The sequence below is a fragment of the Odontesthes bonariensis genome, chromosome 6 (genome assembly GCF_027942865.1).
Source record: "Odontesthes bonariensis isolate fOdoBon6 chromosome 6, fOdoBon6.hap1, whole genome shotgun sequence".
In the NCBI taxonomy this organism is placed as follows: Eukaryota; Metazoa; Chordata; class Actinopteri; order Atheriniformes; family Atherinopsidae; genus Odontesthes; species Odontesthes bonariensis.
The window spans coordinates 31,141,512-31,167,742 of NC_134511.1; the positions used below are offsets into that span (position 1 = coordinate 31,141,512).

Genomic DNA, 26,231 nt, shown 5'->3' on the forward strand with positions numbered 1-26,231 from the left:
CCAGGACTATGGGGCGAGCAGGTCGGATCACAGTTGACCCTTCTCACCCTGCACATGGACTATTTGAACCACTCCCCTCGGGCAGGAGGCTTCGGTCCATTCGGACCAGAACCTCCCGTCACAAAAACATTTTTTCCCCCTTGCAGTTGGACTTATGAACACTTCATAATCACCTCATTACCTGCCCCAGTCACTTTACTTTACTTTACCATCATTAAAATTGCACTAATGAAGCTGCACTGTTGTTGCTCTGTATATTGGTTACTGTGTATTGTTGTACACACCTTGTACATTTTATATACATTATAAAATGTACAATATATACATTTTATATATTGTATATATACAATATACATAAAGATATATGTATATATCTTTATTCTTTATTTTTTATCCTTATATCCCTGTTACATGTTTGCACCTTACGCCGCAGCAAACTCCTAGTTAGTGAACACTGTTCACTAACAATGGCAATAAAAACGAATTCTGATTCTGATTCTTCTTCTGATGCTGATAAAAAAATTCAATTTGTTTAATTTCACTTGAGCCTTTATTATACTCTGCAAACATTAGGAAACAGTGGGACTATTACAAATAACCTGTGTATGATTGCGTATCTGTACAGTATACACACATTCACAAAAAGTGAAAATGACTAAATCAAAATAAAGAGTATAGATGTATCATGTTACTCTTTTACCTGTGACCAAAATAAATACTTTTACTAAATAATACTTTTTCTGTGAACTGAAGACCGATTTGTTCTTGGGCTTCCAGTGAAAGAATCGGGCTAACATATTATATATTAACAAATAAAAATAATCAACTTATATTTTTTAAGTCAAAATTCAATCATTTATTTGTTTTCTGGGAATTTGAAGCATTAGTACATAAAATACAATGAAAATCCTACCTTGGGCCTTTCCGGTGCATAAAGTACAAGGATTCCTGTTGTTATGGTTGCAGTTTGAGAAAAAATACTCGCAAAGCAAATGTTGCTCATGAAGTAGTTTCAGATAGTCATACACGCATGAGTGACTTTTGTAAGATACAAATAAAACATGCTTTTGTACAACAGCTTGGATTATAATCTAACGTTATTGTCTAAAACTGGTGGCATGTTTCATAGCTTAATAGCATTTTCATAGTTTCTGTTCCATCTTTTTGTAGGAGCTGACATCGTCTCCGCAACGGGATCATCTACGTTACTCAAAGCGTATACGAGACTGCTGCTAAAATCAAAAGAAAAAATAAAGAAATGTTCATCTTGTCATGTGGCATCAAAAAGCAAAAGACACTGGTAAGGGTTCTCAGTAATGCGACAGGGTTCAACTCCCTGCAGGGTCCTGCTGAAGGTGTCCACACTGACATGGAAGTAAACGTTACATTAAGTATAGTGAGCATTAGACTCCCCACATGGCCTGTTTTCAATATTTCTAGGTCTATTGACTTTAAACGTGTCCCTTATATCGTAGTCATCATCCTGTCCTGGATGCCTTGTTTAACCAACATCCAGAAAACAATCACCAACAATCTCCCAGTTTGGTGCTTATTATGACACTGCTTATTATGGTGATCATGTGGGAAAAAGTTGTAGTTTAAGTACTTTCTGGATGATTTTTGCTGCTGTAGGTTCAAGTTGGGCTTTGTTTTAAGATGAGACTTCTTGGCTCTTTCATATTTATTCTATAATAATATGTCATTTAAATAGTTTCCTTTACAGGATGTTCTACTTAATGTTTATTCAGTGCTATAGCTGAATGTTTGAGTCTTTTTATTAGTTGGAAATGTACTTTTATTTGTAATAATACATTTGAAAGAATCCCCAAATGTAATTAAAAAAAAAACAACCCCAGTGTTTTTGGCTTGTTTATAGTTTAAAATGTACAATTATGGTCTGAAGGAGGTTTGGACATGTTGGTTTGCTTACATGTAAAACACTTTGTCTGTGTCCAATAATCGCAGTTTCTGTTTTTAATGATTTCTAAGCTTTAGTACAATTAGGTGAAGTCATAAGTTTACGTGTATTTGTCTTTTTTAAGATCTGGTGAGCACCAGATTAAATTTCCCATTATGTCCAGATATTTAAAACCTCAGTTTCACATGATGGCAGCGGTGATCATCCCCAATTTACTGTTAATCACACAAATATTTACCAGTTTGATCCAAGCTGCTTAGACCTCCAAAATGAGATGGGATGTCCAACACAATAAACTTTAGGTCTGGGCAAACGCCCACCTGAAACAAACTTACTTGACCGAACTACAGGATGCTCCGATCAGAGAACATCTAATTAAATCTCAAACCAGTACAGCCATGGATACTTCCAGATGCTACAGTAGATTTCTCATTGTTAGAAATAAAGATAAGGAATTTATTTTAAACTTGGATACAGTACACGGATATATTGAACAATACTACAATTATCTCCAAATGTATGCAGATGCCTCAGGGAATAGTCAATCAAGCTGTGAGGAAGCTTCCAGTTTCACAGGGAAAAGGATTGATAGTTTACATGCTTCTATTACTGTTTACTGTGCAGTGGAGTGATAACCATCAAGAAAAAAACTTTGTTCAGATTCAAGTTCTTCAAAGCAGACCAGACAACCTGAGAGATATTCAGCAAACACTATATAAAATACTATAGTAAATAGGGTTAAAAGAAATTAAATACCTGACACATTGGTTTAAAGACACTGTCCATTCCAGCTGGTGTGAAAGTTGCTCTGTACTTCATCAGCTTCACAGTGAACACTCAGTAAAATTATTTCCCTTTCTGGGGTACAAATCATGATAAGCCAACATCTGCCCTTCAGAACAGCAACACACCAAAAAAAAAAAAAAAAAAAAAAAAAAAAAAAAAAAAAAAATCAGCATTACTGAAACATACATGCTTTGTAATGGTAAAACAACCACAATTTCAAGGCCGAAACTGCTTTAATTTACCAACTGTGACTTGTTTATATTATTCATTGAGTGTCACAAATGGGATACTGCACAGCCACTGCACCACAGACTCAGGGCTTCTCTTAATCTGTCTGTTTTTGTTTGGTACGAGTACAGATGTGGTTATGCGAGTTCACATCATGAGCTCGAAAACATCACCGAAGTTCATCGTGACACATGGTAAAGTGTTTTATTGTGAGACTGGATGGGAGAAACACAGTCGTCCATATACACACAAACCACAGCATCATCTCTGAATGCAGCACACTGAAATACTGATGAGTTGTTCTCATATTTGAATAAAACAAGGATAAAGGTCATCGTGCAAGAAGATGTAAAAAGCAGCGGTTGTTTGCCAAGTTGTCCGTCAGGAGTAGACACAACTGGTTCATGAAAGTGGACTGAGAATGAGTAGAAAAAGCAGCCCGTGTTCAGAAAGCCTGGAGAAGACAAGAAGAAAGTCTGGTGGCTTGGAAGCCAATTTATTAAAAAAAAAGAAAAAAAGAAAAAAAGAAATGGCACATCTTTAAACAGCACGGTACACGTTTCATACTCACTACAGCAACCACAGTTTTCAAATGCATTTATTTATAATAAAACATAATATATCGCAACAACATAGAAGCACAGTCTCCTATCAGCACTGAGCTATTTACATCATGCATTTAGCTACAAAAGAAGGTATATACACTTTCAGCATCATACAAACAATCTAGTTTTAAAATGAAAAAGCACAATATCATTCACCAGTGTAAGAGTAAACCTCTCTGAAGGACAAACTGATGATGCTTTCAAGCGATGAAGTCCAGTGGCCTGTTGAATCCTCCTTTTCTGTTCATGTACTGTCTAAGAAGAGAAACATACGAGAACACATTACATCACTGTTTCCGTCGCAACACCTCCAGATTACATCATCACACACCAATAGGAGAGCTGGGCTCTCTGCATGGAAACAGCTGCAGAGACTATTGGCTGCTGTGACAGTGGTTGGTGCCGTGAGGGGACTGAAAACATGACACTGCAACAACATTAAAAAAAAAAAAAAAAAAAAAAAAAAAAACAACAACTAAAAAGCCTCCAGCTGATCCAAAATGAGAACTGACAGGAGAGAGTTTTAACAGTTAAATCTAGAACAGAATCTGAGATTCGTCTCCTCACATGTAAAGCTCTTAATGACCAACAGAGCACTTTGCTCTCAGACTGCAGGTTTACTTGAGGTTCCCAGAGTTTCTAAAAGTAGAATGGGAAGCAGAGCCTTCAGTTATCAGGTCCCTCTCTGTGGAACCAGTTTGGGTTCAGGAAGCAGACACCCTCTCTACCTTTAAGATTAGGCTTAAAACTGTCCTTTTTGATAAAGCTTATAGTTAGGGATGGCTCAGATGACCCTGAAACATCCCATAGTTTTGCTGCTATCGGCCCAAACTGCTGGGGGACCTCCCGTGATGCAACTCTCCATGTACATGCAACATCATTGTTGTCATTAACTTGTGTTTTCTCTGTCTCAGCAGGTATCCCTGGCCTGGTGTTATGGTGCTTGTTGTCCTCTCAAACCCCAGCTGGTCGAGACAGAACCTTTCCTGGTTCTGATGGAGGTTTCTTCCTGTTAAAAGGATGTTTTTCCTATTTCCACAGTCACCTCGTGCACGCTCAGGGCGGGAGTGGAAATTTATTGGTTAGGCCACTTGTAATTTACCGAATTTGATTTGATTATTATCATATTACAAGAAACTGGATTGTAATCGAGCTAATTTCGACTGCATCTTGTGATGTAGCGCTTTCTAAATAAAACTAAACTGAATCAACAGCTGGAGCTCAAACACTTTAAAGAGATAACCAGAGACCAAAATATTTCCAGACTTTCTATTAACCACCAACAGCACTGTAATGCATGAGCTGCCAACTGAAACCATTTAGAAACATTTTCTGTGTGTAAGCATACCTGTACTTCCTCTTCATGGAAACGTTGATTGCATATGCATTCACTGATCCATCAGTTTTCTTCCCCTGTGCAAAACAATGTGACAGCATTTCATAAACTACACTTCAGAACTGTCACATACACAAACACAGGATATACAGCATGTTTGATACCAATGCTGAGGCATTGTTAATCAACTCTTCTGTCTGCAGAGGAGCAGCATCTCAGGGACTGATGCCATCTTACCCTTACTTATCACACACCCTACAGCATTAACACAACATGTGAATACAACTACAGTAAACTGTGGAAACTGCGCCCCCCTGTGGCTGCACAACAGCGTTGAGCTTTTACCTTGGTGGTATCAAACGAACCAAATCCCATCAGCTTCATCATCTCAATTTCCTCTTCTGTTTTGCCCTGCATGTCCTCTTCTATTTCAATCAGAAGAGAAAGAAGGTTTTTTTTCTGTAAAAATAACTGCTGTTGCACACCTGCAGATGATGTCATCATCGTGTTCGCCTAATACCTGAGATCTGAATGGGCTTCGCAGATTTATCTTTATCTCTGCGCTCATCATCGTGTCGGTCCTTCTGTCTCAGCGGAGAGAGGGAGGAGGAGCGATGACGCCGAGGAGACCTGCACAGGGATCATAAAATGGCTGCAGGGCGGGTTATCATGACAACTGAGAGACGACACATCTGCTGCTGAACTACTTCATGCTGCTTAGTGTCTGCTTGATAAGCAACAGAATGCCATAAACATGTCATGCTTTGCTATGACAGGTAGCCAGACTTCATTTGATGTGGATTAGTTGCTACCCATCCATGATGTTTGGTATTATCAATAATCGTCATGTCATAAAACAAACTTTTCTTTTTAACCTTACATTTTAGCAGGGGGCTCCCTATAAAATAGCAATGAAAGTGCATTTATTTAAAATCAATCAGAAAGAAAAAATCTACAGGGCCCTGACAATCTCACCTGGAACGCCTCCTGTGAGGAGAGCGTGAGCGAGTCCTGCGGCGGTCTCGTTCCCGATCTCTGGAGCGAGAGCGGTCCCTCTCCCTTCTCCTGCGCTCGCGCTCTCGTGAAGCTGATCGGGACCGTCTTCTCTCTGAAAGGAGGGAGGACATATCATGACAGTCTCTGGCACATTTTGAATGGCTAACAACATCCATGCCTTTCTTTCTGCTTTCCTGGCTGGAAGAGAACTTCAAGCTCAATAGGCTTGAAGTCTCTCCTAAAAAACAATAACAAAAAAAAAAAAAAAAACTCTTCATACTGTAGATTTGTATATAGCGAATGTTTATGTTTATTCACTATTTTTATTTTATTCTATTTGCTTGTTTTTACTTTAATTGTTTTCATATCTTTTACTGTATGCTGCTGCAACAAAACAATTTCCCAAATTATAGTATTATAGATAGATAGTATTTATCTATCTATCTACTTCTACACAATATCCTTCAGTGTTGGCTAATTTGATGCTTATACAATCTGTATGAGAGCCAAAAACTGTATGTGAGTATTTGTATTAAAGGGGAACTCCGGGGCATTTGAAGCGCATTTCCATTGCTAGAGGTTGTCAAATACTGATAGTAGGACACAGACAGGTGCAAATCTGCGCTCCCTGTGTGGAGATAGCGCTGTTCGCTCAGCCTGTCATGCGAGGCTAATACGTGGTGGCTAAGGGGCAAGCGCTAACCCTTCCACGTAAAACAACAACTTGCACACTGCAGAAACGTCACACCACTTTATAAACCATCCGACAATAAAGTCACAAGCCTTACCATCAAAACCATATGCATGGTTCTCACATTACTGGCATGGGGACGTTACAAAACAACTTTATAAACAGCATGTAACTCACCGGTTAGTTGTACGCTCGCGCATGTAAAAGCCCAAAAGAGTCAATGGACGATAATCACATATACAAAACAATAATCTTCTCTAGAAAAACTGCGTTCAAGTATTTAAAACATTACAACAATACATGACCAGTAATATTGTTGTAATGTTTTAAATACTTGAACGCAGTTTTTCTAGAGAAGATAATTGTTTTGTATATGGGATTATCGTCCATCGACTCTTTTGGGCTTTCACATGCGCGAGCGTACAACTAACCGGTGAGTTACATGCTGTTTATAAAGTTGTTTTGTAACGTCCCCATGCCAGTAATATGAGAACCATGCATATGGTTTTGATGGTAAGGCTTGTGACTTTATTGTCGGATGGTTTATAAAGTGGTGTGACGTTTCTGCAGTGTGCAAGTTGTTGTTTTACATGGAAGGGTTAGCGCTTGCCCCTTAGCCACCACGTATTAGCCTCGCATGACAGGCTGAGCGAACAGCGCTATCTCCACACAGGGAGCGCAGATTTGCACCTGTCTGTGTCCTACTATCAGTATTTGACAACCTCTAGCAATGGAAATGCGCTTCAAATGCCCCGGAGTTCCCCTTTAAGCACTGAATTTTCAGCTTGGAGTTCATCATTGTTAAAGGAAAACGTCGGAAAATTTAAATTTTCCTATTTTCCCTGACACCTGTCCCCCTAAATCGATTTCTCACACTGTTTTACATTATTCAACCCATAACCTTGCGCTCCCAGATTTTTTCACTTCTGGCCATGGGCGCAGCCATGTTCAGCCACATCCGGGCATATTTTACGTCAGAAATGCAATTCTACTTGTGCAGCGGAAATAAAATTCTACTTGTGCGGGAGTGTGCTCTAACAAAGTGTAGAGTGTAACTTGGAAATACACAATGATTGAATACTACCTGTATATAGTAGAATTAGAAATTATTTTTATTTCAACATGTATGTTCACATATATCTGTAGTGATAGTCTACAAGTGCCTCGTCGGCGTGAAGGAAACCCTTGTAGGTCCCGTCCTGCGACTCATATTTATCCCTGATCGCCCACACCGCACAGGAGGGAATCACTCTTCGGAAGCGCTTCCCAAGTCTCCCATTGATAAAGTAGGTCACCTGCCGGTAGGCCTGGAAACGGTACACAAGGTTGGGTATGGGGTCCGGAAACGCCTCACGGCTCGTGGATACAACCGGTGAGTCGTTAGCATTAGGCGGCGGTGTCGCGGTTGCTGCGACAGCCACTTGTCCGTCCTTATTTTTAGCCTTATCCGACCATCTCGGCTGATGGCTATAAGCTAACATAACTTGGATCGAGAGGCTGATCATGATCTGACTCGGACTCAGGCGAAACTTCGCATTCTATCTCCGGGTCAGACCAAGACAGCACAGCCCTCATAATAGAGACTCTCTGAAGACAGTTCGTAAGTGTCTTCCATTGCTGTAGAAAAAATGTTTGCATTTCTGACGTCATGTTGAGTGAACATGGCGGCGCTAGGGAGGGAGAGCCAGAGCGGTATAACTTGAATTTCAAACATTCGCGAATGTTACTCTCTCGGGCTGACAAATGTAAACAAGGTGAGAAATCGATTTTGGGGAACATGTACCAGGGAAAATAGTAAATTTGAAACTTTCCGGCGTTTTCCTTTAAGATAGCCAATTATGGTCAAGAATTTGTTTTAACCAGAATGTCTTTATGTATAAAACGTCTTTTTACTCTTCTTTTCTATGGCAATTATGACATAAGTACACATTATCAACAACAGCTATGCTGAAAGAGTCAGTTAATCCCACAAAATAATCATTAAAAGGGAAATTAAACGGGTAACATTTAACATTAACTGGAACTAGGCCGATTTGATCCCGCATATAAACTGTTTACATCAGCTTCAAGCTAAGGAATGGACAAATAAGTCAAGAAAATTCGCATATTTTTAATTTGGTATTATATTAAAAGTTATATTGAAATGAGGGTTAATCTCCAAAAGTTTTACATTCTGCCGAGAGTACGTGAACGCAACGTGAGAAGAAACGTTGAGAACCCAGTGAACGCGATACACATCTCGAAGCTTCTATTAACCTTCAAAGAATCAAACAACTTTCTAGAAACATTGTAAAGTACAATGTATAGTTAGAAAGTATTAACTTATACAGCATATTAACAGTTCGTTTTCATTGTAAAAAAGAAGAAACAACGTAACCAGAACGTAACCAGAACGTAACAGTTGCCCAAACGCAGGGTTAGCGTAAGCTAACGCTGCGTTAGCTAGCTGCTTCGAATTTCTTACCTCGTCTTGGAGGAGTTCGACTCCTGCTCCTTCCCATGGTCCTTTAAGGCCAAATGTAACTCTCGCAGATAAAGAAGTACAAAACAATGTCTGGAGAGAAAAACAAACAAATGATGTGCTATTTATATGTTGCTGAGGACTGAGAGTCTACGCCAGACTCACCTTATGTCGCGTTTGTTTAGTCGGTTACTCTGTTTTTTGCAGACTTCCGTCAGGCTTCACTGGTCACAGCGCCCCCTATTGAGCTGGATGATCTAAAAATGTTGGTTATTTTTAAAGCAACACTAGTATAGAGAAGTCAGCCTAAAAATGTACTTCTGACTAATTTTGAAGTCCCTTTTAACATTATTACATTCCCAGGCCTACACTGCCTGGAGGATTTAGGGCCTCAGTTACAGCAGTTCATGACATTGAATACCACACAGCTTTGCTTTTCAGTCATTTTTCTGTGAGTTTGACAGCATTTTTAGGGCTGTAGATTTGCAGGCCTCACACTGAGATTTGTTTTCACGACTGTGGTGATACATTCCACAACTGTAGGGGAGCCAAAGACCAAAAAAAAAAACATTGCCAAATTCTCTAGTGTTACTTCAAGGAAACTAAGCAATATGACCATCCTGGATTCAGTTGTGTGAATTTTGATTAAGTTTAACTGAATATGTTCTAGCTCACTTCTTATGGCACTTAAATATCCGCCAGACATCCAGAATGTAAATTAATGTTGTGTAAGCATGTAAAATGTTATTCTGCATACAAGGATACACTGACATTTGATTAAAGTTGCAGGAGGCCATTATAAATGATGATCAATTCTTGGAAGACAGACACAAGATGTTCATCTCATTTGAAACCAAACTTAATGTTTAATGGCTGATACATGGCAACCTTGCAACACTCACATATACATTCTAATATATAAAACAAATCAAAATCATGAGCCAACATCATACATCAGCGTTTTGATAGGAGCTACTCGTTCAAACTGAAATTACTGGAGAGGTATTTTGCACGTGTACATTTTTAAAAGAAAATGAGAAAGGTGGAATGTTTGTTACCTTCAGTAAACTCATTTACTGGGTTTCAGACTGCACTGACGAACAACATATTCATTATGCTTTATCCATTAGGTTTTGATAACAGCGTTCACAGCGGCCCATTTTGTTGCTAGCCAGTAGGATCTCTCTGCTTTTCTTTTCCTCTTCAACAGGCTTATAGTTTAACACAAAACTAGCACTCAGCAGAGCACCATAAGAAGCTATCACTATATTTGTCTACATGTCCTGCACTTGTGCTCACATATTATACCTGCGACATCAGATAACTACAACCAAATGCTAACTAATAAATGCCTATAACGATTAACAAATGTGACGTGCTAGAATGTTCATCTACATGTGTCAGGTGCCTATACATGGATAATAATGGAGGCTTTCCACCTTGTCTTGCAATGTTGTTGATGAGAAAATGCATGAAACGAATGTGGCAGCTGCACAGGACCAGAGTCTGCTTTTAGAGAGAAACATGTTGGACTGCCTGTGCAGTGAAGTAACAGACTGATCACACAGCAGGAGGGAAAAAAAGACAGGAGGAATACAGAAACTGTGAGTGATCAGAAGTAGTGCGTCAACTTCGGGAGTCGTGTCCCGCGTGGGTCAAAGAGTATGTGAAAATGAGAACCAGTGCTTCAGATTAACCTGCTTCAGATGAATCACCACATACATCAAAATCAGTGAGTAGCAGTGGTACAGTAAAATACACCGTGCCTGTGAATGACATTTGAAATGGCGCTGAATAGATCTGGGGTGGTCCACTCTGTCATACACTATGAAGTATTTCACTGTAGTATTTCACCGAGGTCTGATGCATCTGCGTGACCGTCTCAGGTCTCTGCTTTCTCTTTCTGCTTTTTGCTCTTCTTCAGGAATGACGGCGGCTTGAACTTCTTTTTCTTCTTGGATGGGGACTTGGAGGGGGAACCTTCGGGAGTGCCACCCTGCAGTTTGGTCAGCGGAACAGCAGGAGTGGAGGAGGTGTCGTTGGTTGAAAGAGCCTTCATGCCTTTCTCCAGCTCCTCCGTCGTCTGCTTCTCCTCCTCTCCTCCGTTTTGAATGGCTGGAGAGTCGGCCTTTGCCTCCTCTTCTACAAGTATCATCATAAAGAAGAAGAAAAAAATTCAGCAAACGCACGCAAGAGTCTTGAGACGCTTGGAGCTGCAAAGCTACATGCTCGACACGTCACTGCAGATGAACATGCTTGCTTTGTGAGAAGTGGGCTGCCATACTTTTTCCTTGTACTTACATCCTAGAGCGACAAGACCAGAGCACCAGAAGTGTACCCTATGAACCAGTGTGGAGTAACACCGAAAAGGAGAGACGGACAGACACAGAAGAAGAGAGTACAACAGATACAGTGGGTGCAGAGACAGATGGGCTGATATGTGTAACTCAAACAGTAACTTAGCCAACACACATTCACTATACATTTTGACTTATTCCTAAAAGTTGTATTCCATTTTAGCTGCATGCTATGGTGGTTCTGACTCATTGTCACAGCTGAGCATGCCAGCGCCTTTACTTCTGCTTCGATGAAGTAGCAGAGATATGGTTTCACCGGTGTTTTCCTGCTATGTAAAGTCAAAATGTCTTCTCTGACAAAAATCACACACAACGACAAAAGCTGACAGTGGACGTTACTCCTCCAGGTGTCTAACATGGACCATCAAGGTGACTCTGTCATTAGTTTGCATTAGTAGTTCCAATTAAATAGTTCAGTTTAAACTTTGAATAGAGCTGTGGATTAAGCAGAGGCACTCAGTCTGTGGAGAGTTTGCGCTGTATTCTGTTAAGAGACAAAGAGTCTCAAGGCATCTTTTGTCAGGATTTTCAAAAACGAATGAAATGAATCGATAACTACGACAAAACTGTCCCGTTTTGGGCAGACAGACAAATCTGTTAAATCATACATGAGAAAGGATTTATTTGGGATAATCAGATGAGATTGTTATGTTCAAGTTAAAGAATACTCCTAAATATAATCATGTTACAATTCAACACGCAGGGACCTCTTCTGATTTCGAAGTGTGATGGGAATAGATACCCTTTATGTATATTTCTTCATAAATTGTTAATTTTATATTTAACAAAACAAATAATCTTACTCTTAGCTTTTTTTCTGGGGCTTTTAATCAACTCAATCTCATTTAAACACTTTGTGTATCAATTTACAACTGCATGAGGGCCATCTGCTGTCGAAGCTCTGTAAAACATTAAAGAGCGCTTAAAGCGCTTGCGTTTGCCCATTTTGAGAAACTATTATTCCCAAGGTAGAGAATGTGCTCTCGCTGTCAGTAAATATTAATAGATATCAGTATATTAAATAAGATGAAAACAAAACAATCCACGAGCAATTCCATCAACAGTCTCTGAACTGCACTGAGCAGAATCACTATCTGCTGGGTATGAGGAGGAGTAACACGACTGTCAGGGAGCATTTAAGGCATGAGGCAGAGGCAGAAGCAGCACTGAGTCCCAGGCTGTGCGTCAGATAAGCAGCATGGAGGGCAAGCCGGGCAGACAACCGGCGCTCTGCCAAGCCTCACCTGAGAGAGGAGGGAGGCAGGCCTCGGGGCCCTTTGTAGGGGAGGTAGCAGGGGTACACTCCTTGTCATTTGCCACCTCCTCCCCTTTTTCCACGAAAATGCACACAGACACACACAAAAAGTGAGGGACAGCTTGGGTTTAGCTGAGCAGGAGGTTAGATTTGTGCCACACAGAGAAGTCAAAACAGTCTACACCACAGTCACCAAGTCAAACCGTGTTTGCTTAATCCATTCAGACCAGATGTGACATACGTGTGCTTTTACCTTTCGAGCCTTTTTTAAATAAAATGTTGCTTAACACGAGGGCAAAATCAATAACATACAATAAACGCAGAAGATTTAACCCTGTAAGTTGTTTTAGTGGGCAGTTTAAATTATTAAGAGGACTGTCAGCTTTTAGAAGAACAGAACAGAACACACAGTCTTAGGTCTGAATTGATTAAGAAAGGTTTAGAAGAAAGTGAGGTGTGGCACATTCGACAGACTTTACGATGCAATATTACAAAGAATATGCAGACATCTCTACAGCATGATGATGAAAGATTATCAGATGAGTTAGGAGTTTCTTTTTTTTGTTTTAGTACATCTTTAATCATTTATCTAATCTCTGTTTTGCCCGAGTATCATCTCCCAGTACGTATGTTAAATACTCCTAGTTTTACCAGCAAACACCTGATTTGGGGTTACAATCTAACAGCCTCTCAGGTCAATATGTCCACAGGGCGTCTAACTAATGACAATAATATACTGGTGTAATACTAATTTAAAGAGTTTAAAATCATTGTATTTGCTTTGTAGTAAAGATGCTAAAAAGAATGGCTGAGGTCATTTGAGCAGCTGTGAGTCAGGCTGAACAGAACCTACCATTAGTCCCTCCATCCTGTTTCCTCTGGACCTCCTTCCGGTACTCATCCAGCTCCTGGTCCGTCAGCTGGTTAAAGGGGTTGGGAGGTTCTGGCTCAGGTGGGACTTTGGGTGGGCTCACTGGGGTCTGATGGACAAGCAGAAACACAAAATACACACAACACAGCTTTTGATATTTAAAGGAGGGAGAATAGATTAAATGTTCTGCCGGCAGGGAGAGAGGAGGTTACCGGAGGGCTTTCCTCTGTTATGACACTTGCGAGGACTTGAGACTGTGGTCCTGCTGTTTTCATATCCTGACGATTCTGCTGTCGGATCTGTGGACATGGAAACGTTTCTGTTAATATTTTGGATTCATGTGACTTCATGGAAAAAGCAAAGGAGGGAACCGCGGGGGACAGACGTACCTTGTTTCGTGTCTCAATCACCTCTTGCGGATTGGTGAAAAGAGGCACAAACTGGTTTGGGTTCTCTATCTTGATGGCTGTGCTGCCAGCTTGTGTGACTTCTTCTGACTTCAGCCACTGCAGGACGAAACACCAACATCAAAACTGTATTTCTTCCACTACTTTTTAAAGAAAAACAAGCAGAGTTGATGGGAGTGAACCATGTCCGCCTGATTTAGTCAGACATAGTTGAATCACAACTTGATTCTTGTTTTTTTCTGATAAAGTATGTTTTCTAGTGAGTTAATCCTCAATGTGCTGCATGTTTGGCCACCAGAGGGCAGAGTCTGCTCTGTGTTAGTCATTACAGACCTGGTGGGCTTTCCCCTGCAATGCAGACAAGAGGAGGAAAAGGACGTGGGAGGGACTGAAGGAATAAAGCTCCTCCCACTGATGTAAATAACCACTCACGCATCTTTGCAGCTTTGTCTCATCTCTTCTATAAGCTTTCAAGAGAAAAATAAATGGATCAGACTGCATACGAATCTGAGGAAAATCAGTTGATTCTTGATGGAGAAAATAGTTCTGGTTATAGCACACCAAATACACTGAATTTCTCCTCTGACTGTCATTCTAAAGTCAGTCACAGAGGAAAACACTTTAATCTCACTCCATGTTCTGATCCTTCACCTCAGCAGTGCTCCATCATTTCCTTTTATCCCTCAACATTCAAACGGGCACAGTCTAAGTGGCCACATTTGATTATAGAACAGTGACTGTACCGATGTAGCACTGCACAGTTAGTAGAGAAGATGCACGTTGGTCAGTGTGTTTAGTAATAATTGTTCAGACTCATCCACAGATTCTCACAGTGGTGCGCTGGTGTCCCGGGCTCGCTTGCTCCTGGTTGACTTTCTGGTAGGTGTTGGGGGTGTTGAGCCATCGGGTCCTTTCCTGCTGCTGGCGCTGAGCAAACGGGTGCTGCCTCAGAGACGGGTGGAGGCCGTCGTCGTCTAACAGATGGAAGGCTGTCACAGTTGCCGGCACCTCCACCTCCCTCCGCGTTCGCGTCCGCTCCAGCAGCACAGGGAAACGGTAGGCGTAGCCGGTACGATAGCCCTGAAAAACACCAGAGCGAGATGGTGTAGACATGCAGTAGGAAGATCTCTTTCACAACTTCAGCTGCACAGTGTCACATTAAGCTGAATCATGACAATGCAGTACTGAAATAATACAATAATATCACCTCAGTGCTGGGTAAGGGACATTTCTGAGAAACTAGACAGAAAGCACCATTTCCAAAAGTGTCTGTTTTCACCCTGCAGCACTGTTGTTTCTGTTTTGAACCTTTAGACCACAGAACAGCTGTAGGAGAGCCGTATGTGTCCTGTTAAGCTCCCAATGATTCTGCACTCTAAGCATGTGTATTAAAAGCTTTCCATTTGCAAACCACAGAAAATCGTTAATGCTTATTTTTTGAAGCAACAACAAGAAATATAGCAGAATTTTTCTAAAGTGCTTCTGCTGTGGTCGAGCGATGAGGGATGGTGGTTTTAACAAGCAAATGTTCACATGCATCAGACAACTGAAGACAATTCTGATTTTGAGAAGTCTCTGGGACTACTTCAGCAGTCCTTGAGGGGACCAAAAGTGACATCTATGCAGTTCTGGTCAGGGTTAAGGCGAGTGGTCCAAAATGAATGGGGGTCAATGCAATGTTTTCATGTCAATAGCTGCACAAACTTGTGAGTGGTGGATTTATTGTGTGTCTGAATTGTTTTGTTGTAAATAAATAAAGCTGAACTATCAATCAGACAGCTGGGATTGGTTATCTGGAAGTTCAAATTACTGAACCAATCCAAAAGCCAATTTGGCTGATTTAGTATCAGAATTTATGGCTTCTGCTTTACAAATAAATGTCAAGTTTCACATAAAACAAGATGCTGAATTGTATCTCCAAGTCAGACAGCATTGAATACTGTGACTCATGTGAAACATGAACACAGTGACTACAGTGACTCGGCTGGCACAATAATATGTGGATAATTCTGTACTTTTATAAGAAGATTAGTTTAGTATTGCATGCCATCTGTGTTAAAAATTAAGCAGCAGGAACAGTGAGCTGATTATGAAGCAGACAAACTTTCTGCACATATGTTGCTCTTTCATTGCACAGAAAGAGCAGTCTAGCTACGCTAATATTCCACTGCCAGATATTTGGGAGGGGTTACAAGCGGGGTTACAAGGTTACATTAAGAAGGAAATTTAAATCCAGGACAGCAGGGACTGAACTAACCTAAATTGTAATCCCTTATAGAGGTAAAGCCTCAGCGCTATTGGATTCTACAATGCAATGGGACTCATGAGCATATCTGCTTCATTTTGGAGACTTTAGGGATTCTTTTAGGAAATTCATGTTACAAAATGAGTGAAATCTTCCTCGAAAAAAAAATTGACTGCTGGTGTCCTCGAACATCGCTGTGTAAACATTTTAACTGTTGCTTACCAGGTTATCCAGAGTCCTCATGAGGGCTTCGAACTCATGCTCCCCGATGCGGCTCTTATGCAGGGGTCCGAAGGTGGAGCCAGCCCAGCCGACGGTGCCGGCCGGATTGGGTTTGTGGATGGTGCGGTCCAGCAGTATCAGGTTCTGTTCCCCACCGGCGCAACACAAAGCGGACACCTAACGAAAACATCCACACACAGCTTTAATTCAGCTAAAAACAGTTTCTTCAGCTCTTTTTTCCAGCCTGCTTCACACTCACACAAACACACGCACACACATCCTGTTTACATTCATAAAAGCACAGCACCTTACACAAAAGTGAGGACAATATAACCTCACAGTGTGTCACATATCTGCTTCCCTGCAGGCCATTGCTGCTCCTGCAGTGTGTTTTTTGGCTCATGATACCACTGTAGTGTTTAATACTGCAGTGCAGAGCTGCTGACTGAATAACAGTGCAAGGGTACCAAGAGAAGGGCAAGTGCTCAGGTGTAAAACTGATGAACCTACACTGCCTACACACACAGCGGCAGCATTCTTTCTCTGGCCCGGCAGCTGCTTTTCAGTATAGCAGTGAGTTAGTGTGTGTGTGTGTGTGTGAGCTACCTGGATCTGGCAGGCTGCCTGGATGTGGTAGATGGTGTAGAAGGCCTCCTCCACAGATTCCCCGAGAGCCACAATGCCGTGATTCCTCAGCACCAGAACCTGGGAGGTAAAAAAGTCAACATTACCTACTCAGCTGTGAGGAGCGGCACCAGCTTGAATATTTAATCCAGTGTAAGGCCACTTCACCTTCTGTCTTCTCTCTATTCATTCTTAAATCTCAGTCCCATGTGGGCGGCACAGGAGAAACAACGGCTGAATTAATGTTACATTAAGTCTGGTCTCCTGCGGTCTGCTTACCTTACAGGTGGGGCCTAAGCTCTTCTGCAGCTCCACTCGGTCCTCCTCCTCCTCCATGACTCCATTATAGTCATAATAAGCCACATCACCAACCAGCAGAGCCTCGTGGGACAGAGGCAGGAGGCCACACTTCATAGCTGAAACCTAGGGGAAGTTGGCTGTGAGCTTTGGAAGGTAATATAAGAGGAACATGCTCACAGTGTGTGTGTGTGTGTGAAGACGATGGCGTCAATCACCACTGATTTAAAATATTTAATTCAAAGGAAGTTTGTCTATGAAAAGACAAAACAGGGCAAAGCTGGCTGTGTGGTAATTCCACGCTGACTCACCGCCGCTGTAGATGGTGTCTGGAGGTGAAACAGGCAACGGACATCAGGTCGCGCCGAGTAGATGGCAGAGTGCAGACTGAACTTCTCAGAATCCACTCTGAGGTTGGTACTGCCCTTCTCAACCACCTCACCAAGGATATTCACCTTCACCTGTGAAAGAGCAAAGTACCATCAGCATCACAGCTTCAAGATGACGTAACCGTGGTTTGACTAAACTTGAACCTTCTGACACATCTGATGTGTGGTGAGTAAAGTCAGAATTCTGTAACATTCTTTTAGCACCATTAATCCAATGGAAGATTTAAAACATGAATAAAAGCATAATAACGATAAATAATAAATATTAAAGGTCCCACAACATGCTTTTCCATGTTTTCTGGCTGATCTGCAGCGTTAAAATGATGTGCTATCACCTTAAACATCACCCAAAGCTCAAAAAAGGTTTTAGTATATTTAGGGAGAAGGAACTCATTTTATCCAATAGTTCCGAACCATACCTTGCAAGACTTTCTTTCTAGAACTTTTCACTCACACGTCACAGTGAGTGAAAGGCAGGATTTCTTTTTGTGTAGCGTGCGCCCAATGGGAGATAGATAGCGCATGGTATCCCCTGCAATGATTTCAAAAGCAGATGATATTCTGCAACAAGGAATAAGTCATCCTCTAGTACTTTTAAAAGCACTGTACTTTTGTTTTTGTATCAGAGATTTCCTCAAGAAAATATGTTTTTGGTTGTGAGGTTAAAGTTGACCCTTTTCAGCTGCCTCAAGGAACCAGCAATCTTGGATCAGTGGATGCGGTTTGAAAAATGATGGATTCGGGAAAAAGTTTGGATTTGTTCCCTACACAGATGACAGTTTTATGAAAAAGAACAAGTACAACACTGGCTTTGCAGGGAGACTAAAGATAAAAGTAGAAGCTGTTCAAACAAGAAAAGGATACAAGTCTGAACTGCAAGTGGTGAGTGAAGCTGTTTCAAATGTCTGTGTTGTGTTGGCTTTATGAAGGATTTTAGGACAAAAACCATAGTTACACGCAGTGAAAAAGGGTGTAAAAACTGCTCAGAAACAGTTACTCCCGCAAGCAGGTACCAAACAGAGTCTTGCTGTAATCTTCGTTGTGACAGTTCGTAATGTTGCTTACTTTGATATTTCAAATCCGATTCTGGCTCGAACAGGTAAAGCTGGATTTCATGTGTTGTCAAGCTTGAAAACGTTGTGCGTTTCTCAAAGTTTCTCAACGTTCACGAGTCACAGTCTTCCCCTTTCGGGCCCCTTCGGCAAGGCTCCAGCACTTCGATCAGCCAGAAGACTTCTGCCAGACCCTCTCTTTCTCCAGAGTCGGCTTCTCCCAGGAGAAATGACAAACTATTTGGATTTATGAAGTGTGCAAAGCTAATCTAGAGGTACCCAACATTAAGAGTTAATCACTGGAGATCATCATACTATGTCCACTTTATGTCTATTTGTATAAAAAAATCAGTTTATCTGGTTGTAGTGTTTAATAGTAAGCATTTGGTGCATTTGATTGCAAAAATATAATCTAAGTTTGCATTGTACCAATAACATTGCAGCCAACACAGTCAAGCTATGAGTATTCAACTCAAATCATGACTCACCAGACTGGATCCAGTCACCTCACTATAGGTCAGGCCGTCTGGAAGCACCAGGAAGTGTTCTTGTTCTTTACTTACACGCAGCTGGCAGGAAGGAGGAGTGACACTACTAAGAACCCATAACAGCGTGTACAGTGTAGATTCAATCATGTGACCACAGATTAAAGGTATCAAGCTAATCTTATTAGAACAACCATTATCTTCAATTCATATTTGGAATAAACCCTTTTTACTCCAGAATTAATACAGAAACAAGCTGACCAAGGCTAATATCGTTTTGAGCACTAACAGTTAGTTGAGGTGTATTTGGTATCCTTCAAATGACATATTTTGATCTAAAAAATAAATAAAGGTTTGGACGAAATGTGAAATGGTTTTAAAACTAACTGTGAGACAGGTTCGGCTGATCTGGGCCCAACCGAAGAGGTCGAACAGGCGGTGGGTGCTGGCCAGCTTGCAGCGCATCAACCTCTCGCCCTTCACCATGCTGCCAGGCTCCCATCCATGCAGGTCGTTAATGGGCGTCACCATCATCATGTCTGTAAACCAACAAAAAAATAAATCATTAAAAAGAAAATACAGACTCAAAAGGCAACACATGGATAATATTTACAATGTAAGATGTACTGTCTGTGCGTGAGGAAGAGCTTATTGACTGAACAGTGCAAAGTCCCAGCCTCTTTTTGCCATGACCAAAGGAGCCCACAACACACCAATTAACAGCTGCTTTACATACAGTTAATGATAGAATTGTTGGTACTGGCATCTGCTAGTAGAGGCGGTTGGCAATGGAATGGAACTCAGCAACTTACCATGAATACTAATAATAATAAAGCAATAAAAAAAAGGATGATAATAGGATTTGAATCATGGGACCTCAGGGAATGAAGCTGCAAATCTACAGACTATCATGACAAACCTTGTGTATGTATATGTGGCTAACAGAGTTTCAACTGAATGATAGCATTTTTAAAGCAAATTTAATATAATGAAGGTTCCTTCAAAGGAATTTAACACATACTGGAAGGCGAGACTGGCAGAGAGGCCGGAGAGCCATGAGACGCCATGAAATCAGCGAGCTGTCTCAGTGCCCAGAGGTTGGATGAGCTGCCACCTTTCTTCATCTGTTCCTGGATCAGCACATCCAGCTCTTCTCTGAATGACTGCACATGAAAACAGATCAGACATCCCTGTACCATCACGACAAAGTCTAATCACAGACAACAGAGAAAATCTTTGGTTTTTAAGGTTAGAGTACAGGATTTAGACAGCTAATTACCTCTAAACCTCGTCAGAATAGTTTCAAACAATCATGAAGGGCAAAAAATTAAGGAGAGCCCAGTGTACGTGTTAGCAAATACTGATACACAACAGGGGTGATGATGAGTAAACATATTCAGTGACTCAGCCTCTTTCCATCATTGCTTTCTCTTCACTTCAAATGAAATTTAATGAGCATCATGAGGCTTCACTGTTGCCCTGACATTCTCACAGGGACACGTGCACTCACACTGGCATCCACCACCAGCTCCAACCCGAGCTATCAAGTGGCATTTCAGTACAGATTTATTCTACTGTGGGGAGGTAATCCCATCTAGATAGGACAGAGTCAAAGAAAAAGGAAAAACAATCAATCACAGACACAAACAGCCAACTCACTGGACTCTGGAGGAGACTGGAGATGCGTTTCTTATGCTGCGGTCCAGAGCCAGGGGTGGAGTGCTGGGGAGATTGGATGACCTCGGGGACCCCATCACTGGGGCTGCGCTGCACCGGGGTGCCCTTTGGGGTGGGTGATTTGCTCATCTTCTGTCTTGCTGTGGGTCTCTTACAACCAGAAGGAGAACTGAAAGAAAAAGATACAATAAAGAAACATTACAAATGCTGAAAGAAGAGGCTGACAAGCTGCCAAATAACGGTAAGCAGTCTGATAGGATGGATGCAAAATTCCCTGATTATTCAATTAGTCACTGGTAGGAGTGTAAATAACAACAAATAGGAATATAGTTTGTCACCACTCACACACACTTCCCAACCTTGATATTCACAGAGGGACGAAGGCGTGGCTGAACATGTTTGTACCAAAAAACCTGACTTACTTTTCACAGAACCCAATCCCTCACACATGTAGCTTCACTTTACTGTAACATGTGACTACAAATGCTCCGCTTTGGGTAAAAAACATGCCCCGAAAAGCTTGTGATACGAATGTATGATCAGAAAACTCTCCTGAATATATAAACCATAAGCTGCTGAAGTCGTAATCCTTCTCAGACCAAGAAGACAAAGCCATCAAGAAATGCAGGTAAATGTGCAAATGGAAGAAGACTCCACCAAAGTCTTGGCTTCCAAGGGTGCATCAGAGCTCGTCACGGAAAGAGTTAGTACCTCAAAAGTGATCCAAAATAAATATCAAATATTGTCCAATAAATCTAAATTCTCCCTTAAGTATAATGCAGATCAACCCCAACTGTCTTTGCATCTTGTACTGACATGTCAAGGAGAGTTTCTTATGTGGAAGAACAATATAAACAGTATGTGGGACCGCACAATAATTCTTCATGTTTATGTATTTTTCAAATGCAACGTAAAGATGAAAACCTACCCTCACATTAAGGGCGCTGTATCCCTCAGACTCCTGGCTGGTGGAAGTGCAAAGCTTTAGAGAATGCAGGGATAGGCATTGGGAGCTCACATGCAGGCAGCATCATCAGAACCGCTCACAGGAAGTTAGCAAGCTGATACAGCTCGGTAAATGAAGAAAGAGTTAAGTGTTACCGTAAGAAGCTCCAGTGAAGAGCTGGCCCCTCCCCAACTCACACAGACACACACACACACACACACAAACTGTGCTGCAGGCACCAGATAAGGTCCCAAACACACCACACCCTCCCTCTGCTTCATCCCACTAACTGACTGAATGGCTTACTTGATTATTAGCGTCACTGTGACAACGATTTGTGTAAGCTTAACTGACATGCACTGTCAGGTCCATCCTTCATGTTTCCACCTGTCAGGGCAGGCTTTTAGAGGACAAACACTCGGGAGAAAGCTGGATCAGAACCATGCATATTACTAGATCTCCCTGCATTCCAAATGACTAAACCTTTAATGGAGTTTCTGGATAAACTGCACACTTTAACCCGATAAACTCAGAAACACTGAAGTGGTACATCAGCTGCCCAAAAAGCTACAAAACATGTTAATAAAATCATAAAAATTTCTCTGAGAAATTTTAACTCTTTAAACATCTACAATTGATAATGTTTACCTTTTTTCCCCCTAAGAATTTGTGTAATAAACACTCAAATGGATTCAAATGGATTTCATGTACTTTAAGAAGCAGTTGTTTTACACAAGCTCAAATTCAGGCAGCAGCTCTAACTCTCCCTCTCCCTCGACAGATTGTAGTTCACAGTGCCTCTGGGAGGGTTCTAATGACTAGATGTGGTGCTCAGGCTGCTGGCCTTCCATCATTGTCTCCCCCATTTATCTTTAGTCACGCTGTGAGGGCTGATCATGCAGCATCATCGCTTTACTTTGCTTTCATAAAAGCTCAGGAGGTAATGCAGCTGATTTCCTGCCATCACGCTCTTCCCCCAGAGCTGGAATCCTGCTACGCAGCAAAACAGAGAGATCTTTATTTCAGTATCAGGATTTTTACGGCATGCTTTTAAGTCTAAGAGTTGTTTTTTTTTCAGATCAGACCACAAAAAGATCACTTGTTCTGTTGCCATAGTTAACATAGTTAAACAACAGAAATGAAGCTTGTTTCAGATATTAGGCATCTTTGTAATGACTGAGTGGTTGTGCTGCTATGTGTGTGAGCTTTGACATCCAACAGCAGCACAGGGACAGATGTGGGTATCAATTCCTGAGCTGCTCTGGATTGATTTTCTTTGCTTCCGCTTTTACTTGGTTGATGTTCAACAGTTACAAAATGTTCTCGTTTGACTTGTGCTCTTGAACACAACTTTTCTTGCTTTTACATGTATGCAGACATGTAAAGAAATGAAACAAGTAAGTTCCTAATTTTAAGGAGAAACAGAAACCAGGAGGCCAGAGAGGTGGTGGAGTGATGCTTCATCAAGAAAACCCAGGTTTGTCTCCTGGCTTGGACTATTATCCTGGATATGTACTTTTTGGTTAGGTTAAGATATTAAAACCCACCCTTATAGGTTTAGGTAAATACCATGATATGCTAAAAACACATTACAGAGGAGATAAGTCCCTTTCTATATTCAAAAACACAAAATAAACCTCTGACTGATGTACATCACTTTAAAAGTTGATTTGGGTATCAAAACGCACACAAAATACCTGTGTCTAATTTCTATTCTAATTTTGTGTCTAAGTTTCACATAATTACATTTAGATCAGGTTGTAATCCAATAACAGCCGGCCCATAAATCCAGCCCGGCTCTGTTAAACACAACAAACCTTTTAAGTTTTCATGGTAATGTTGGACAAATCATTTGAGTTTAACCGACTGAACTCACCAAAATACATGAAACTTAGCTGCAAAATCCTAAATCTGATAATAAACTATACATCTTGTTTACACGGCCTATCACAAAGTTTGAGTGAGAAAGTCTTTGCTGGAAGCTCAAGTGTAATTACATCTGGATTGCACGCAGTGTGATTTAAAACCAGCTGCATTTTGACAGAACTAAAACATTTATAAACAAGTTTGCTGTAATTGATCCGTATATAAATGGACTCATTAGCTCAATACAGAAATGCATGACATGTCAGCTGATAGATACTTTAATGCATAATTGCTGTTTATCAATACTTCATCTCTGCAGAAATCCGTTCTGGTCCCTCTTTATATTCTTAAATGAGAGAACCGGCTTGACAAAATACATAAATAAACACTACCAAAAGAAAATCATTTAAAGGGAGGCAGGTGGATGTATGTGACTGATTTAGTCCATTTATAGTATGCTGTTTCTATTCATTGACTACTGTATATGGTTGGTGCAGAATGATAGCAAGAACTGCAACAAACTTCAGACTGTTATCATATGTTTTAATGTGTCTTCTGGTCAGAGGGTTTCATACTCATCTTAATAAAACACTGACATCAAATATTTGTTAGAATTATTCCACTGATTTCTTTGTTCAAATAATATGCTCTGGTCTATGTGGCCATGTGTTACAGTAAATAAATAAATAATGTTGAAATAAAAATGTAAGAAAAAGATGCAAAGCCCACCACCAGAGGAGATAATAGGCAAAGTCACGTGGGAAAAGATGAGATCTAGTGGTCGCATCAGTTAGTGCAGCAGACCCACAGCTTCATATTTCAATGTAAATGCACAATATGGTTTTCTGCTTATTTTATTTATTTGTGCTTCCTCCGTCCATCCTCGTGCACGGGGCGGCTGCTTAGCAACACTCACGCGCGCTGCAGCATCAGCACCAGCAGAGCGGAGGATCCAGTAATGGCTTCCCGCAGAACACAGAAGCCAGCGGCAACATCTCAACACTGCGGGGCTGTGCTCCGTTAAAAGTAACGAGCAAAAGCATTAACAGCAACCATATTCGCAGCAAACGAAGGGGTGTGTTGTGTTCCGCGTGATGATACAGAAACAATGACAGCCCGAGCTGGCGGAAAAACAGCAAATAACCACTAAGAGCACGGGAGAGACACACAAACTGGCTCACTGTCAGCAGCTACAACACAAATACATGAGAGCTATGCTGAATGCATCGAGTCTGTCACAATTTCAAATAGCCCGTGGAAGCACGCGCAGCATAACAAGATGCGCAGGAGCTCACCGAGCAGCGTTTGCCTATTCATTTATTATTATTATTATTATTTATTTTTTTTACAAGAATATATTTGAGTCTACCCGTGAAAACATAGCAGGGAGCGCCCGACCAGCGACAACCCCGTAAACAAGCGGCCTCTTATCGGACATCATTGGTTAAATGCGCACACACCGCTCATGCACGCGACAGGGAGGACCCAGTACAACGCCCAGTCCTCTCACCATCAATGTCTGGATACAACTAAACAGAAAAAGCGGCTGTGAGTACTCACCTCAGTGCATCCTCAGGACCGGGACCGCTGAGTGGGTGCGGCACACCCACCACCCTAATCCGAGCTCAGGGGGGGGAGCAGATTAGGTCAATTAAAACAAATGTGTGCTTGCTGGTATAGCGTGTCGAGCCCTCCTTTGTCAGACTGTTTCCGGGCCTCTAGTGATACCAGTTCAATGGACCCTGTTTTGTTTTTTTTACATTTTTTTTTCATCGCTCAGTGCGCGTGGACCAACCCACTGCCACGCCTGTCCAGAGTCTGACATCCAAACACTCCCAGCCGGTTCACCGCAGTGGGAGTCTTGGCTCTGCACTTAATCATGGCGTTTACAGCCAGATTTCTTCCGCTGCTTCCGTAAATGTTACCAGCTCAAGTGGTGCGATAAAAAAATAAATAAAAAGATAAATAAATAAAAACTATCACGCCAAACAGGCGCCATCTTCTGTTATAAAGGAGAACACCTGAATAAGGGCTTCTGGATATTTTAAATGGTGGTGGAAAGGCAACAGTGAACCATTTCTGCCACATTCCACCGCTTCTAGCATGTAGCCTATAACTTTATTGACAGACAGTAAAATGAGTTTTTGCTCTGATGAGGATCTTAAACATAAAAAAAGCTGCTATGAAACATAAGCTCCCTTTATTTGGATTCATTTTCAAAAACAATTCCATAGCAGTGATTTGAAAGATAATAGTATTATACTATTCATTTTAAATGTATAGTATAATACTATTATCTTTCAAATCACATGAAATCTGATGAAGAATAATAACAACAATAATAATAATATTCATTTTGCATTTGAATTCACAACTGCTAATGATTGAGATGTATTCTTCTAGAAGGGAATCTTGCTTTAATGCTTCTAAAACATAACTTGACTCCATGTGGGACTAATCAAATTGGATGGATATGCGTAAGAAGGGACACATTTATAAGGTCAATCACAAGTAAAA

General features: G+C 41.1%; 2 protein-coding genes across 7 annotated transcripts; both read right to left on the reverse strand.

Annotated features, from left to right (window-relative positions):
* Nucleotides 1-3,110: 3,110 nt before the first annotated feature.
* snrnp27 (small nuclear ribonucleoprotein 27 (U4/U6.U5)) lies at nucleotides 3,111-9,271 on the reverse strand. Of its 3 annotated transcripts, none has more exons than XM_075468302.1 (7): nucleotides 9,187-9,271; nucleotides 9,025-9,114; nucleotides 5,849-5,981; nucleotides 5,394-5,503; nucleotides 5,219-5,298; nucleotides 4,886-4,950; nucleotides 3,111-3,792 (listed from the first exon to the last, which is right to left on the reverse strand). In XM_075468302.1, the coding sequence occupies exons 2-7, from the start codon at nucleotides 9,059-9,061 to the stop codon at nucleotides 3,738-3,740; spliced, it is 480 nt and encodes a 159-aa protein (XP_075324417.1). In that variant the 5' UTR covers nucleotides 9,062-9,114; nucleotides 9,187-9,271; the 3' UTR covers nucleotides 3,111-3,737. The 3 variants fall into 3 exon arrangements, with proteins under 3 accessions (XP_075324417.1, XP_075324420.1, XP_075324416.1); XM_075468305.1 differs by lacking the exon at nucleotides 9,187-9,271 and having other exon boundaries at nucleotides 3,111-3,386; nucleotides 3,694-3,792; nucleotides 9,025-9,180; XM_075468301.1 differs by lacking the exon at nucleotides 9,187-9,271 and having other exon boundaries at nucleotides 9,025-9,180.
* A 591-nt stretch (nucleotides 9,272-9,862) lies between these two features.
* On the reverse strand, nucleotides 9,863-25,650 carry add2 (adducin 2 (beta)). 4 transcript variants are annotated; one of them, XM_075468306.1, is made up of 15 exons: nucleotides 25,275-25,649; nucleotides 20,885-21,071; nucleotides 20,247-20,388; nucleotides 19,613-19,764; nucleotides 19,229-19,309; nucleotides 17,611-17,760; nucleotides 17,282-17,425; nucleotides 16,985-17,083; nucleotides 16,379-16,555; nucleotides 14,743-14,991; nucleotides 13,894-14,010; nucleotides 13,717-13,803; nucleotides 13,487-13,613; nucleotides 12,623-12,706; nucleotides 9,863-11,163 (listed from the first exon to the last, which is right to left on the reverse strand). In XM_075468306.1, exons 2-15 carry the CDS (start codon nucleotides 21,029-21,031, stop codon nucleotides 10,904-10,906), a joined length of 2,016 nt encoding a protein of 671 aa, XP_075324421.1. In that variant the 5' UTR covers nucleotides 21,032-21,071; nucleotides 25,275-25,649; the 3' UTR covers nucleotides 9,863-10,903. The 4 variants fall into 4 exon arrangements, with proteins under 4 accessions (XP_075324421.1, XP_075324422.1, XP_075324423.1 ...); XM_075468307.1 differs by lacking the exon at nucleotides 25,275-25,649 and adding an exon at nucleotides 21,831-21,979; XM_075468309.1 differs by lacking the exon at nucleotides 12,623-12,706 and adding an exon at nucleotides 11,323-11,360 and having other exon boundaries at nucleotides 11,075-11,163; nucleotides 25,275-25,650.
* Nucleotides 25,651-26,231: the final 581 nt, after the last annotated feature.